The 16,991-nt window shown below is 35.5% G+C and overlaps 1 protein-coding gene across 8 annotated transcripts in view; it reads right to left on the bottom strand.

The window, feature by feature from the left end:
* CSNK1G3 (casein kinase 1 gamma 3) overlaps positions 1-16,991 on the bottom strand; it is a 109,670-nt gene that overhangs the window by 50,755 nt on the left and 41,924 nt on the right. For all 8 annotated transcript variants that reach the window (XM_040622534.1, XM_040622533.1, XM_040622532.1 and 5 more), the window contains exons 3-4: positions 14,681-14,721; positions 10,140-10,209 (exon numbers count right to left, since the gene is read on the bottom strand). In XM_040622534.1, coding sequence (XP_040478468.1) covers positions 10,140-10,209; positions 14,681-14,721 — 111 coding nt within the window. The remainder of the gene's footprint in view (positions 1-10,139; positions 10,210-14,680; positions 14,722-16,991) is intronic.

Below are 16,991 nucleotides of genomic sequence, written 5' to 3' on the forward strand. Positions count from 1 at the left end.
TCTTTCAGTTTTCTCAAAAACTTCCTTTCTTTAATGGCTTCAAAGTGTCTCAAAATTACGTATCCCTACCTTACTCATGATGGCTAAATTCCATAAATACCATTACATTTTACCGAGTAAATTTAACACTTAGTCTACAATTTGAACGAAAATACTTCAGCTTTATCATGCAACATAATTTTACCTTAAAATATGACTCAGTATAAATCTTTGGGGAATAAAAAAAGATAACTCTAAATGACTCTTTAAGATACATACTGTTCTATGAATCAATAAGTGTACAAACTTCTTAGGTATTAATAATGTCACTGAAGTATTAAATTTCATGTCACTGAAGTATAAAATCAAGAGTTATCATTTTTCTTAAAAAATCAAGAACGTAAAGCAAACACTGTAAAGGTCAAACTAGAATTTCATTTCCCAGGACAAGTCTGGGCGGTTTTCTAACGCTGAGCAAACAAAATTAAATTGTTAGGAGTTAGGAAACATTGCAACTAATGAACAGGAGCTGGGGAGTACCCTAAGCAAAAACAAAACAGAACAATCATAGCCAATATGAATACGGGAGGCGAGACCATCAGGAACCGGATTTATGGAAGGAGAGATGAAGGAAAAGAGGGCGAGAGAGAAAAGCAGAAAGAAGGCTTAGAAGGAAGAGTAATGAGGTGTTACATTATTACCCATGCCTCTTGATCAAAGTACCTGGCTACTGAATTGCATGAAGGCAAACCAACTCAGAGGCAGAAGAAAGCTTTGCATTTGGTCTTAAACCAGTGAAGTTTCAACTATAACCTTACACTGCACCCAATTTGAATTGTTCTAAAATTCTTTGTGAGACTACTATAAAAAGCCATCCCCTGTGAATTTATGGAAGTTAGTTCTGATAATTTCCAATATCACTAATTTTCAGGGCTGCTTATTCATACCAATCTTCAAGACAAGTATATCTTTCCCCAAGGAAAGCTGAAGAATGGGCAAAAATACAAAATTTCATATGTTATTTGAAAATACAATCTCACCCTTAGTCTCCTAAAACTGATTTTATTAAACACTTTATTTTATATTTCAGCCTTCCATTTAAGTGACAAAACATTAATTTAAGTCACAGGACAACATTAGGAGGTCTAACAAACACTCTTAAAAGACTGCTTAGTACTTTGTGCCAGGTACTGAAGTACCTCAGTTCCTTAGAGTTGGGCGATAGTTAAACATTATCATTAAAAGAAATAATATCGTGATGTTTCTTTCCGTTTTCAGGTCTGGTATTGTTCTTATGGGAAGAACTAGAACAAAAGCATTAACATTCTGATTAGGTTATTTGAACTCTACAGATGTGCTCAAGAAAACATAAAATCTGATTAGAAATACTATACAGAATTATCACATAGGCTATATTCTTTTCCAAGGAAGTTTTACTTTAAGGTGTTCTTAACCTTTAACATAAATGCTCACACTCTTAGCTCAGCAGTGCTCAACACCTGACCTGGAGACACATAGGGAGGGGCCCATGAGACCCTTTCAGGAGGTCAATGACATCAAAATTATTTGTAAAATAACACTAAGATGTCATTTACCTTTTTCACTCTCCTTCTCTCACAAGCAAACAAATTTTCCAGAGGTTACATGACATATGACATGGCAACGGACTGAACAAAGAAGAAGATAAGGAGAATCTAGCTGTTTTCTAGTAAGCCAGACATTAAAGAACTGGGCAAATTTGTAAAATAAAGATGCTTTTCTCACATTTTTTGATTTGGAAAATATGGGTTAGTTGTGATTTTAAAACATTAGTGTTATTTTAAAATGAATTAATATAGCAACATTTTTATATTTGTTTTAATTTCTCATATGGTAAATAAATATTGGTAGCTATAACTCACAACAACAAAAAGTCTCTGGGATCTTCAAAGTTTGAAGGGTAAAAAAGGATCCTGAGACCCAAAAGTTTGAGAATTGATGACCCAGCTGAACAGCAAGTTCCGATGTGAAAAAGCAGGTGCACTGAGTTCCAGACTTGGCCAACAGCGGCTCCATTAAATTCCAGCACCCACATTTAGTAAGAAAATTCTACCAATTAACCCCAAATAAAATAAAGCCACCCCACTGTAAAAAGAAGAAAAAAAAACAGTCCTTTCTGTGGTAATTCTATTTACACACTGAGATTATTCTAAATCTCAGAGAACATTAAAAAAATAACAATACCTACAAACAAGTATTGTTCATTATACTGAATACTACATGAATAAAAAAATATTGCATGAGGGGCGCCTGGGTGGCACAGCGGTTAAGCGCCTGCCTTCGGCTCAGGGCGTGATCCCGGCGTTATGGGATCGAGCCCCACATCAGGCTCCTCCACTATGAGCCTGCTTCTTCCTCTCCCGCTCCCCCTGCTTGTGTTCCCTCTCTCGCTGGCTGTCTCTATCTCTGTCAAATAAATAAATAAAATGCTTAAAAAAATATATTAAAAAATATATATACTGCATGAATACTGAATAAAATTATATTTGTTATGTAATGTTACATTAGTCATTATTCAGTTATTATCCTCTGGGCCTAATTAATTACGGAAAAAATAAATTCTCTGTATCATTTTTACCCCCAAGCTTCTAGTTTACAGATTTTCTTAAAATGAGCTACTTTAATATTTAAATCAAAAATAAAAATGAAATATGAAATCATCAAACTGTTTTTAATGGCTTTACACTTTTAATCTTCATATTATTACACAGAGAAATTTAAAAACGATGCTGCATTTTAGAAAATTAAATCGATCACCATTTAGTCCTACCCTATTCAAAGGTCTGGTTTTTTTAATTTAAGATGCTTATGTGATTAATTTCTCACTAAAAATACTATAATTACCACATCACATACAACTATTCCATATAAACCAAACTAAAACCACTAACAGTTAGCCCTTGCTTCTTAGATTGGTAACACATACCATTCTTTAAATGTATACATTCTCCATCAACTGTAAGGACTTTAACACAAAAACTTTGTATGCTTCTATCAAAAGCAGCAATATACATACATACTCACGTATAAATCAGTAAAAGTTCAGCAATGCATAACTGACAGAAATTCCCATACAGAGAGGCCTCTGTAAGGAATGAGAAATCGTACGTATACTTAAGAGGTCTTCTAAATGCAATTCAGCTAAGACAGAAAAGGGAACTCTCGGAAGCTGCTTCATCAACTGTTGGTTATCCGAGCTGAGATTAAGTCTACACTCACCACTGGCTCACCCATATACTTTTCTTTATTATGTTTGTTAATACCAAAATACAACAGGTGATATTCTAATTAGTTTATTCACTTCACTTTCATGGTTTTTACAATATTTTCTTTCAGTTTTCTCAAATAGACACTTTAAAAATGGACACAGAAAGAATGGAGTTTCTTAAATTTCTTCAACACAGAAAAACTCTAATCAGGCTTCTCAATGAACAAAAGGAAATTTAGATGTTAATAAATGGATATAGCCAGGTTTAAAAGCTTTGTACTATTACTCACAACCTTTCTTTAAAGTAAACAGTATGATCAAATTTCCATACATTATGGAATCACCAACACACATTTAGCTAGCAGACAAATTTGTCTTGAAAAGGATGTGAAAATGGAGGCATCTGTAAACCAGAGCAAAACACAGAGGCAACACCTAAATCCTGACTTTTTAACAAGGCACAAACCAAGAAGGCAGAGGGGTCAGAACAAGGCAGGGAGAGGAGCTCTTTTAACAGCTCCTGAAAGGCAATACTATGGAGAGGTATCATTTTAGAAAGAGCCACTGCTGCTATCAGCAAATTACTGTTTAGAACTACATAGTTCAGGGCACATCAAAAAGCCAAGGCACTCACTTAGAAACAACGATTTAACATACACATGGTCTCAAATGGTGTTTAACAGCACTTAGTTGCAGATTGCCAACAACAGTAATTTATAACAGGAAAAAGATTATTCTACTTCCTTCGGTAAGAATTTATGACAAAGAAAGGTTATTTTACTTTCTGTTAGAAAGATTATCAGCTAATAAAGAAATTCTGAGGAATAAATAAGGCAAAGTTTTCCCCAAGAGAGCCCATGAAAACCATGTGATGTGAAGAATTAACATAAAGAAGCAATATGCAGAATCACTGATCTTCAGAGAAAAATACCCCATAAATTTCAAAACATAGTCCATGCATTCTCATCAAGTATCAATAATTCAACTAAACTTATTTCAAGTAAATTAAAAAATGGATTATTCTAATAATTAAAACCTATGCTTCTCTAGAAAGTGATTATTTTTAGATGGCTGAACTTTACAGTTCAGTTAATTAGATAATTATCTGGCTATCTTCTCAGTTTATCATTTCCATTATTTTAAAAAATACGTATTATTGATTTTTTCCTTCTACTTCCAGATCCCTAAAATGAGGAATTAAATTTGCCCAATTAGAGAATAATACCAATGAAATAAGTTAAAACAAATAAAATTTTTGAAATGGTATGGCTATGCTTCTATGTCAGAAATGAAATGAACTAAAAATTTAATAACATAACAATCTTTATAATACTGACATATCAAACTTCCAACACCAATCACAGAAGTTAAAAGAAAAACTATAGGAAATTTTGGGAATTATATATCACAACTGCACATCCACTAAGAGAAAACAGTCTTGCTCATTTAAGAATTTACCATTTCAACCATCTACAAAGGAACTACAATTGTCAAGCATTCTGCTCAGTTTCAAGGATAAAAAGGCAAATATATCATTTCACCGCCCTCAAAGAATTCAAATGTTAGTGGAGAAGACAGACATAAGCAAATAATAATGTAATATAATATGATACAAGAAAACTAAAGATATATTCAAAATAATGTCAGGTCAAAGAAGAAGCATTTCTGGAGAGAAACAAAACAGTGTCAGGAAACGCATTGCAAAAGAGGTGACATTTACCTAGGGCCTGAAGAAAAGGAATTCACTGAGAGAGAAAGACACTCCACAAAGGAGAATACAGACAGATGAAAATGAGATCGTTTCAAGGAACAGTAAGTTGAGAGCAACCAAAAAGTGGATTAGTAGAAAGAGAAAGAAATTTGGATTTTATGCTAAACGGTATGACAGAACTTTGTGATCATCCCAGTTGGCAGAAATCAAAGGCAACTAACATTTTCAGCTGGAATGGGTGAGCCACTGATGGCACAAGATAATCCAAAAGAACAAACAGGTCTTTGGGAAGAGAGAAAAATCACTGGAAAAGTAAGGAGAAAAGAATGGAGGGAGCGAAATGCTAGGTATAAAGAATTTCTCATTCCACTAGGGACATACATACATGCATGACTAAATTTTAAGAATGGAGGAAAGAGATAAAGAATTGGAAGTAATCCTTTTTTAGACACCAATTTCATCTTTTTCCCCATCCCTCTGGTTTCAAAAAATTCTGGATCTTACGATGAAAGCCACATACTAAAAACAGAAGCAGGAAGCTAAAGAGAGCCGATACCTTACTCTGGAGCAGCTGTATCAACCCTACAATTGTCTGAGAACTCCTTGTTTATTTTTCCTCACAAAACATCCTTCACTTGTGTAAACTACTGCTGTCATGGCTTTTATTACTGACAAAGTCATTCGTGCCCAACGCCGTGGTCAGCGTGGTTTTGTCTCTGTTCCTCTTCCCCTGTCACGCTCTGTACTCTCCCCTGGGGGATCTCAGCCATTCCCTTAGCTGTAGAAACCACCTATGCGCTGATGACTCCCAAATCTAGATCTTCGTTTGACTCAGTAAATGTGCTGACTAGATGTGACAAAACAAGACTATTCAATACATTACATTTTCGCTATCACAGAAAGTGATCGTGGTATAAAATACAGTATTCGAATCCTATGGAAAGCTAAACAGTAAGAGAGAAGCAGCCCCTCATCCATGTACTAAAGTTGTACAGTCCCACTGTCTGTATAGAACGGATTCAGTGAACAAATGAGAGAGAAAACAGGGATATTCTCAAGGCAGTTAGAGAAAGAGAACGAGAGACTTACGGATTTACAGGAGGTTCAAAACCCAGACAGGCAGAACTAGAGAAATTACATACGTTTTCACAGACAGCTCAATAAATAAATAATTCTGAATAAATCCACCTTTTAATTTTTGTTTTTATTATGGTCAGGCATACATGACATAAAATGTGTTATTTTAACCATTTGTAAGTATACAGGTCAGTGACATGAGGTAAATATTCACAATGCAGTGCAACCGTCACCACGACCCATCTCCAGAACTCTTTCATCACTTCATACAGAAACTCCATACCCATGAAATAATATTTTTCCATTTCCCTACCCCTCATGCCCTGGCAACCCCCATTCTGCTGCCTGTCTCTATGAATCTGACTACTCTAGATGCCTCAAATAAGTGGAATCACGTAGTATTTGTCCTTTTGTGACAGGCTTATTTTAGTTAGCAAAATGTTCTCGAGGCTCATGTATATTGTAGCATGTGTCCAAACTTTCCTTCTTTTCTAAGACTGAATAATATTACAGGGCGCCTGGGTGGCTCAGTCAGTTAAGCATCTGCCTTCAGCTCAGGTCACGATCCTAGAGTCCCAGGATCGAGTCCCACATCAGGCTCCCAGCTAAGCAGGGAGTCTGCTTCTCCCTCTGACCCTGCCCCTGCTCATGCACTCTCTTTCTCTCTCTCTCAAATAAACAAAATCTTAAAAAAGAAAAAAAGGCTGATTAATATTTCATTGTATGTATAGATCACGTTTATCCATCCATCCACTGACGGACGCTTAGGTTGTTTCGACCTCTGGCTACTGCAAATCCTGCTGCTCTGAACACGGGTGTACAAATATCTGTTAGCGTGCAATCTTTGGGACAGATAACAAGAGGTGGGATTGCTGGATCAAATGATAATTCTATGTTTAATTTTTTTTGAGAAACTGTTTTCCATAATGTCTGCAGCTGTACCATTTTACATTCCCACCAGCAATGCACAAAGATCTATATTTTTCCACATTCATACCAACACTTGTTTATTGGTTGCTGGTTTGTTTTTCATTTGTTTGATATCAGCCATTCTATGGGTATGAAGTGGTATAGCTTTGTAGTTTTGATTTACATTTCCCTAATGATTACTGACACTGAGCATCTTTTCAGGTGCTTATGGGCCATCTGTATATATTTGGAGAAACGTCTATTCAAGCCCTTTCCCCACTTCTATGCAAGCCCTCTCCCCACTTTTGAAATGGACTGCCTGTATTCTTGTGGTCAAGTTTGAATTCACTAAATCGTCTGGATATTGATTAATTTTACCTATTTTTAAAGAGAACACTAACAAGCAAACTGCTACTTAAATAAAACTTAAAGTACCTTAAGAGAGTTATAAGTTAAATTACTTTGAACGGCTCATTTATGATTAAGAGCAGTTTGAAAATACAATCCTTTCAAGTATCAATTCCAAAATCAAACTTTTCTTTTTTTTTGGTAGGCTCCGCGCCCACTGTGGGGCTTGAACTCTGGACCCTGAGATCTAGAGTCACATGCTGTACTGACTGAGCCAGCCAGCACCCCCAAAATCAAACTATTTTAAAATCATCAGTCCCTCCCCAAACAACTAAACTCTTGCTTTTCTACAAAGCTCACATGGGCACTCAAAAATGTTTTTAAAATTCATGATTGATAAAAAAAACTATGTAGTAACCTACATTCACATGATTCACATAAAATATTCAAAAACATTCACACTTTTGTCAGCTTCATGCAAAACCATTCATATTTCGATCTATGTAAATGCTATGCCATGGAGCACGGGGGAGCACTCTGACATATACAGATTGTCCTCTACATGGTGGGCCCTGTCACTGTGGAACACTGCAGCCCTAAGTCATTCAAGTGGTAAAGACATAGGCTTCATTTTTATTACTACTCTGACATAATTTTAAAAGTTAAAAAAGGCAAAGAATCTAATAATAAAATTAAGTGTACCTCTGGTATTCAATTCAATGACTCCCTAAACTCTAAACTGACTTATTCATTCTTCTCTAATTAAAGTGCTCAATTCTATTTTTCCAAATGATAGCTTTACTATGTAAGTAATGATCGATCTGTTGTCTGTATCTCCCCAGCATCCAATCTTCCTTCTGATTAACACCTCTGTTTCCCTACAGGCAACCACCTCGCCCCATTCTCAGTCCCAGAGTTTCAGGTAGCTTCTGAGATGAGCAAAAGATCTAAGTTTGTGCAATCAAATTCATAGCAATTAAAACAAGGAAAGGCATGGGACACAAAATAAGACAGTATGATTCACTCCTAGAACTTTTGCTAGAATTTTCAGGAAAGAAATGACATTATAATTGCTGAGTTAGGCTACTGGTAACCACCTCTGCCATCTCATAAAAATGGCAAATCAGAAAATGAAGCCTGCACACACACAGACACACAAAGGCAAAGCATAGAAACAAATTCAAGAATGTCCCTGATGGCAGTATTTGAAATCCTGGATACAACGTCTTATAAATAGGTCCTTTCTCTGAATTTCCAGTAGATGAGCCAATAAACTTTTTTTTTTTTTCCCACTTAGTTTCTTAGGGCTTTCTATCACTTGCTAGTCCTAACTAATATGTACGGTTTCACATATAATTAGTTCTATTCCCCTATCCTTTAAATCTCAGTTGTCAGTGATAATTTTGATAACTCCTAGAGGGCTGTCTGTATCAGACTTAGATATGCATTATAAGAAGCCTACAGTGATAAAAAAAAAAAGCCTACAGTAATATAAAATGTCAACATATTGTCCCCACAGTGACCACTCATTTGAAAAGTATGCTATTAGAAAAAAAGAATGTGCAAAATTAATAATGCGTTAAGAAGTGCTCAGCTCTATCATCTAGAATGTAAACATGTGCTTCCAAAAAGATACATGAAAAAATTTCATTTTATTAAATCCAGGGAAACAAAATATCCCTATCTGATAAGAAACTACACATACAAAATCATTACAGTTAGCAGAACAGAAGTAAACAGAAAAAGTATAGCTGTGAGAGGCTTCCACGTAAAGGCAATGCAACATACTATAGGAAATTTTCTCGTTAGTTTTTTCCAATGGTAAAAAATATCCATTCTCACTAACTTTAGAGTTTACATAAAAATACACCTGCACTAAAAAAAAAATTCACCTGTATTAACTTCCTACAGCCAATGTAATTACTGCATACTTGTAGCTTAAAACAGCAATTTATTTTGTCACAGATCTGGAGGCCAGAAATCTGAAGTCAGTCTCATTAAATTGAATCAAGGTGTTGGCAGGGGCATGTTTCCCCTGAAGGTTCTAAGGGAGAATCCTAGAAGCCTCTTTCAGATTTTCGTGACTGCCAGCATTCCCTGGGTATGGCTCTATCACTCCAATCTCTGCCTTTGTAGCCACTTTGCCTTCTCTTCTTCTGTGTATATAAAATATCCCTCTGCCTGTCTTTACAAAGATATTTGTGACTGTGTTTAGGAGATACTCAGATAACCAAGAATAATCTACCCATTGCAACATCCTTAACTTCATCATACCTGCAAAGGTAAATTTACAGGTTCCAAGGATTATGATATGGATATCTTTTACGGGACCATTCTTCAGCCTACCATTATGTCATAAGTCATTTCAGTAACTATAATATCCCAAAAGGCTAACTATAGAAGTCATTTGCATCTTGTATACTCAAATTGAATTTTTTTCACAATGTTCTCTATTCATATTAGCACCAACACAGTAAGCTCCAAAAACTGTCATCATTAATATAAAAAGAGGGATACTTGGGTGGCTTTAGTCGGTTAAGCATCTGCCTTTGGCTCAGGTCATGATCCCACAGTACTGGGATCAAGTCCTGCCATAGGGCTTCTTGCTCAGGAGGGAGCCTGCTTCTCCCTCTGCCTGCCCTCCTCTCTCTCTCTCTCCCTCTCTGACACATAAATAAATAAAATCTTTTTAAAATTTTTTAAAAATAAAATAAAATAAGAACATTAAGACATTAAGGAAATGTCTTGTCAGCATAGCCTTAAGAAGTGATTCGTTCCAACCAAATTTAAAATACTATTCTTTGAAACCAAAGAGTTACTATAACAATTTATTTTATTACAAATTTAAAAATTAATATAAGACTTTACCTCCAGATCCTAACTGCTTGTAGAATCTGTATTCCAAATGTAGCTGTGGTGCTCTGGATTTCATGGGCTCCTAATTAAAAAATAAACAAAAATAACAAAAAAATATTTAAATTATTAAAATTAAAATTATTAAAACATCACTAGGCCACAATCCCAAATGATATAAATCTTGGTGTCACCTCTTATATAATTTAATATTCTACTAGGCATCTTTCTCTAAGGTTAGATCCAAATAAAAATCAACTTTACATTTAATTGATATCAACTGATGCCATAAATGTACATAAGGTTAAATGCCTATTAGAAGAAGCAGTGAGGAAATCTATATGTTTGACTCTTTGACCCTGAAGAAAATTATACTCCGAACATTCATGACTAGGGAAAACAGTGGCCCTTACTCTTTCTCTTCCGCTCCCAAGGAATTCACCTCTGAACTGTGTATTTCTGATGTAAAGGTTCTAGGTTAAAGGAAGTCACAGACAAGTGAGAAAAAACAAAGATGAAAATACGAAAATTTTGACAGGAGCAAGATGTTTTTCAAATTTTTTTAACTAGGGTATAGCTTACAATAAAATACATAGTTCATAGCATTACATCCATGAGCTTAGTTAACGACATATACTTCCACAATTATCACTTCAAAAACCCTTTAGAACATTTCCATCATCCGTCCCTCAGAGGCAGTCACTTGTTGACTTCTAACACCTTTGGATGAGTTTCATCGGTTGGTGGATTTCATATAAATGACATTATACACTATAGGTTTTATATGTGTGTGTCCAGCTTTTTTCACTCAACATAATGTTTTTAAGATTTATATACACACACAAAGAAAACAACATAAACCAAAGCATCAGAGACTCTAGATATAAGAAATAAATAATGTGTGAAAATATCTGCAGAAAACAGGAAACTATTAACAAAGTAATAGGAAATCTGTACAAGATCCAGTAGGAAAGTATAACAAAGTAACAATATTTAAACAAAACCAATAGAACTTCAAAACTTTAAGACTTCAATAACTGAACTTGCAAACTCAGTCTGCCAGGAAAATAACACAATAGAAGAGACTTTGGAAACTGGAAGATATATGGGAAAATGTCTACAGAACTAGAAAATGATGTAGAATGCTTCCATAGAAATTATATGGAATGCATTATGAAAGAAGAAAAATGGAAAATACAGAAAAAAAAAAAAGATCAGAGACCTAGACAATACAATGAGAAAGTCCAACAGACATCTGATAAGAGTCTCAGGAGGACAGGAGGGAAAGAAGTGAGCAGAAGTAACGACTGAAAAAGTAATTGCTATGAATCTTCGACAACTGATGAAAGACAACAAACCACAGACTGAGGAGGAATGAGGATCCCAAACGAAAGAACTAACAACAAATCTATACCAAGACATATCATAATGAAAACTATAACCCATGACAAAGACTTCAGATAAGGAATGAGTGAAATCCCAGGGGAACAATTACAGTCATAAACATTATTGCAAGAGAAAACAATGAGCCTAGGTCTTGAGAGGCAGGATAGACTAGTTAAAAGCACAGACACTAAAACTACACTGTTTTGAGTTTGAATCCTAAATCTACTATGTACTAGCTGAGTGGCTTTGGCAAATTACTTAACCTTTTTGTACTTCTCAGTTTCCTCCTCTATAAAAGAGGAATAAAACGTCATCCTTCTCATTACGCATATATGCATATAATTATTTCTATTACATATGTATTTCTATTACATATATATATATATTTCTATTACATATATATATACACACACACACACACACATTGATACATATGACTTAAAACAGTGCCTTCCATACAGTAAGTGCTATAACATCTATAAATTCTTCACTTAACTCTAAAGAAGTACATAACCATAAAATGTAATGAAAGATGCCCACTTATGCAATCACCAGTGAAATTAAATACATAACTTATTCACTCACTAGAACTCCCTAGATAAAAACAGAAACTCAGATCTAATTTAGGTGAGTCAGTTCAGTTTGATTCCAGTACTTTACTTGCAGTAAAATTTTATTACACCACCATATAACAAAAGTCTAACAGGCTGACATTTTCATTATTCATGAACACCAGGTTATTAGATAAGTGCAAACAACAACAGATGAGGGTACCAGCTGAGGTCAGATTAATAAATTACCCAGAAAGAAACTATCAATCTGCACTAGGATAACATTAAATGGGAAAACCTTTCTAAGAGCAGAACTGAAAGTAGTCACTGAAATCTGCTCTGTGAACAACCATGTTATCAAAATGCCCCTATTTGTACCAAAATATAGAAATCAGATGGCACTGAAAGTAGACAGACATAACATTTTCAAGAGAATACTTTTCAGGCAGGTGCTGAACAAAATTATATGTTAAAAACATACAATACATACAAACAAGAAAATATATAAGGAAATTTTATACATATTTTATATACAAAAATATTTAATAAACTAAGTACCAAACTATGGTCCAATAGTTTGTGTGAAAGTCTTCTGTCCTACCAATCTATCTTTGGATGAATTCAAGGCAAAGGTGACTCCCCCATACTTAAACCTCAAAATACTAGACACAGATCCAAAAAATTTGGCAGTTTCACCAAAAAAACACAATTATTAAATGTAGTACTGATCACTGTGCTTTGTAAGAAGGGGCAAATCAGAGCAGAGGGAGACTGTCCCAAAAAACAGAAGGAAAACAGTAACTAAGGGGAGAGTGATACGGCATGAAGATAAACTAAAAAGAGTTGTACACACGTGTGTGTATATATAAGACTGAAAGATAACATACTAAACATTTACTAAGGCATCAATGGTGCCAGCAGGGTAATCAAGTCCCAAATCTGAGAACAAGACCTAAGGGTCACCAATTAATAACTGAAACAGACACGGCCAGGTCAGCCTAAAGCAGTGGCTCTTGCTTTGACCCCGTGGTTGATATGCCTCAGCCTGTCAGTTCAACAACACTCCCGGGCTCCCATGAGTGGAGCTGCTCACTGCGGGCTGCTAGAGCAGTAACACAGAATGGGGGCATTGCCACAGTCCTCCCTGCGTGCCACCCCCACTCCCAACACCATGCAATGTCTAGATCCTAGACCGCTGGCCTAGAACATGGAAAAAGGAAGAATTCCAAAGAAATGAAAGTCAGCAATGCCCTTTCAGACACTGTCCAATGCCTGCAAACTCAGCCCTCCTATAGTGATTCATACAAACTACCGCCCCTTGCTCTGATTTCATGCTCAGGAGAGAACCTTGTCATTTTAACTTGCTTTCTGTGCAGATCAGCCTACAGAAAGCAAACATGTTTATACTGATTCGGGCATTCGGGACATGTAATAGTAAAATATCTCATTTTAAATTAGAAGTTAATGCTTCCAAATATTTACATCTCTGAGAGCTTGACTGATTATGTGAACTGAATGGTTACTGTAAATGCACCTTTAATTGCCAGTGACAATCTTAAGACATGACCTAACCAGATTTGCCAGGGTAAAGCCAAGGAGCAGACCTTAAAACTAAGGGGAACTCATCCAGGCAAAAGCCAGTCCCAAACTACAGGTCAGCCAGCCAGTCTCTCCTGCTGGAGTCACACCCTACTGTGTATCTTTACTTCCCGGTGAAAACAAACAGCGAAACTTGGTCTGCAATCACAAAGACACTTAAAATTAAGTAGTACAGTTTTCTATCTCATCCTGAAAATTTTTCTATTTCTTTCTGTTGCCTCTTCTCCTAATAGTCTCTCCTTATATATTAATCTCACATTATCCTAATAACAGTGGTTATTTTGGCAGAAGCAAGATTGACAATGGCAAGCAGACTGGAAAAACCAAGCCATGCTTAACCTCAGGGAAACCTGGCTGGCAAACCAGAGAGAAAAGTTGTGCCTGAAGAAAGTTAGGTCTCATAAAAATTCCCAGATCCCAATTCCTCCAGATAAGAGCCGCCTTCCAGCTGTCATTGTTGGCACAGTGAGGACTACAGAAAGGTCCCATGGGAGTTTGCTTTCCCTGCTATCCTCCACTCACATCAATAATTTCTGAATCCCTGAAGGTCAAACAAGAGCCAGCATTACCACATAAAAAATATCAGTAGAAAAAGAGATTTTGGAAGCTACCTGGAAATATATTTTCCAAGAACGTAATCCTAGATACTAAGGACACTTTTGTCCAAATGCTGGAATCATTAAGAGAAATTTTGCTTTCTAGTTTTTCAGTAGTTAAAAATGCCAATGTGCCAGCTTCTTTAAATGAAAAATTGTGCCAAAACTCGAAAATGAAATTCTGTAATGCTATCAAAGGGATGGAGTTTTAGTGGCACAGAGAGACACAGACATCCACACATTATCACATACTTGAGGGTGTGCTGATGCTCACAGCTTAACAACAAAAACCCCAGTTATGCATATCACCTTCCCAATAAACACTCCAATTATCAATGATATGAAAACAGACAAGTAATTAAAATAGAAGCTAATCACCAAAGACAAAACAGGAAAATAAGGAAAATTAGAAACATGAACTTACCAGTTTAATTGCCACATATTCATTTGTATATAAATTTTTCCCTTGAAAAAGAAAGAAAAAATGTCAGATTCTACCAATAATTAATTTTTAAAGATATATTATTTAAAACTCTACTCTGGGTGGAAAAAAATAAAGCATAGAATATATTTAAATAAAGCAAAGGCCGGGGGGGGGGGCGGAACCTGGGTGGCTTAGTTGGTGAAGCATCCAACTCTTGAGGGTCCTGTGATCTTGCTCTGCCTTGGGCTCCTTGCTCAGCGGGGGTCTCCTTGAGATTCTCCCTCTCCCTCCCCCTCTGCACCTCCTCCCATGCATGCACACGCATGCTCTTTCTCTCGCTCTCTCTCTCAAATAAATCTTTAAATAAAGCGAAGGTCTTTGCTTCCAACAATGTAGCAAAAACCTCAATGACAAGGAAATCTTTAAAATACAGCAATTCAATGACATACTTAGCATTTCACCTGGATTCGGAGTAGAAGGTGATACTAATAAGTACATGAGCCCACTAAAAAAATGGAAAGATTATTTTGCTGGAATACTGCACACAACTCAGAAAGTAAATCAACAAACACATGCTAAAATAAATCTCAAAAACAGAACTCCTATACAAAAACAGAAATACAAAACTCCTTTCCCAGTCACTGCCTCATTTTAAAGCCTTCATTATTATGAGATACAATCTCATTAGAGCTCATATGTAAGCTAGTAAATATATTAACACACAGAAAAAATTTGGAATATATTAAAAATAAAGAAACATTCAATACTTGGCTCTGACAAACTAGTTAAATACTTTGAGGGGAACAAGAGTTATTAACACCTTACCTTATAACCAAATTAAATTGTGAGTATTTTAAAATGTAGATATACACCATAAAACAAGAAAAAATATCACCCAATATGTAGAAGGCTTTCTGAGCATTTTAAAAAGGTGGAAAAAGTTAAGATTTTATACAGACTGGAAAGCATAAAATATGTTAAACCTCTGTATGTTGAAAAAAATTTACCATATACAAAGAACAGGTAAATAACAAACCAAAAGCAAAAAAAAAGACTTAATATCTTTGATACATAAATTAATGTGTTATATATAAGCTAGACACAGATCTACAAATAGGAAAAAGGCAAGCCTTACCACCAATACATATAAAGATAAAGGATGTGATTTTTTACCATAATACCCCTAACTTCCTTTTCTACAGTAGCTAATGAATGGCCGTAAAACTAGGCAAAATTTCACTGTCAGAAACGCACAGCAGTGTTTATTCATACAAATACAGTAATACTCTTCTGAATTTTGCCCTTATTTTATAAAAATGAATGGCAAAAAAGATTAAAAAAACCATTAGAGCTAGCACAGGGATGAAATTCATAGCAGTGTACATTTAGGTATTCGTTGATCCCATAATACCAAAAAAAAAACAAAAACAAAAAACAAAACCGTAAAAATCATACCAGAAAACATATCATATTTTTAGTCAATTTGTTCAACACTTAGATGTGCTTTCATTTACACTTTCAAGAATGCAGTATGCATGAAACTGCAGGCTTCCTCGAGTAAGCACAGAGTGAATCATTTAATGATACCATGAGGAACTTCATCTTCAGGAACTGGTGTCTCACAAAGGAATAATTCTGTTTTGAGCTCAAAGACAGAATTTGTATTCCCTCAAGACATTATCATCTTTTCACAACTACTATACATATGATGCTTAGTCACAGGTACCCAAGGAATAATATCCACAGGACAAGAAATGAGGTTAAGCACAAAGTCCACAGAACCAAACTATACCAAATTCTTCTACGAGTACTGTTTTTACTGGCATTTATAGGCTCAAATGTCTACTTTTAGGTCAGAGCAGAAAGCACTAAATCCTTAAAGCATCCTCTTTTTTTTGAACATTAAAGATTTTGCTGAACTCTGAGCATTATCTTTTTAAACATGAACAATGATGAAACAATACTACCAATGCATTTGTGTGACCTAACACAGGCACAGACTCACACACTTGGCTTTTAATCAATGTTTGTTTTATGCATGAACAAACAAATGACGCACAAAGTATCTCTTTGCGTGTATAATGTGAGTGGGAGGGAGGGAGTGCATGTGTAGAGGTAATCCAGTTAAGACAGGGCTCCAAGCAGACTGGTTCCAATTAACTGATGTTTTAATCCAATTTCAAAGGACATTCCTGGTAAAGCTTTGTGCTATGAACTTGAAAAGATGGTTTTACCAACTTGGTGATATTTGGGTGGTAATTATTAAGACAAGTATGTTCTACAGAAACTATGTATATGTTTCCAGCAGGAA

The sequence above is a fragment of the Ursus maritimus genome, unplaced genomic scaffold, assembly GCF_017311325.1.
Source record: "Ursus maritimus isolate PB19 unplaced genomic scaffold, ASM1731132v1 scaffold_5, whole genome shotgun sequence".
In the NCBI taxonomy this organism is placed as follows: domain Eukaryota; kingdom Metazoa; phylum Chordata; class Mammalia; order Carnivora; family Ursidae; genus Ursus; species Ursus maritimus.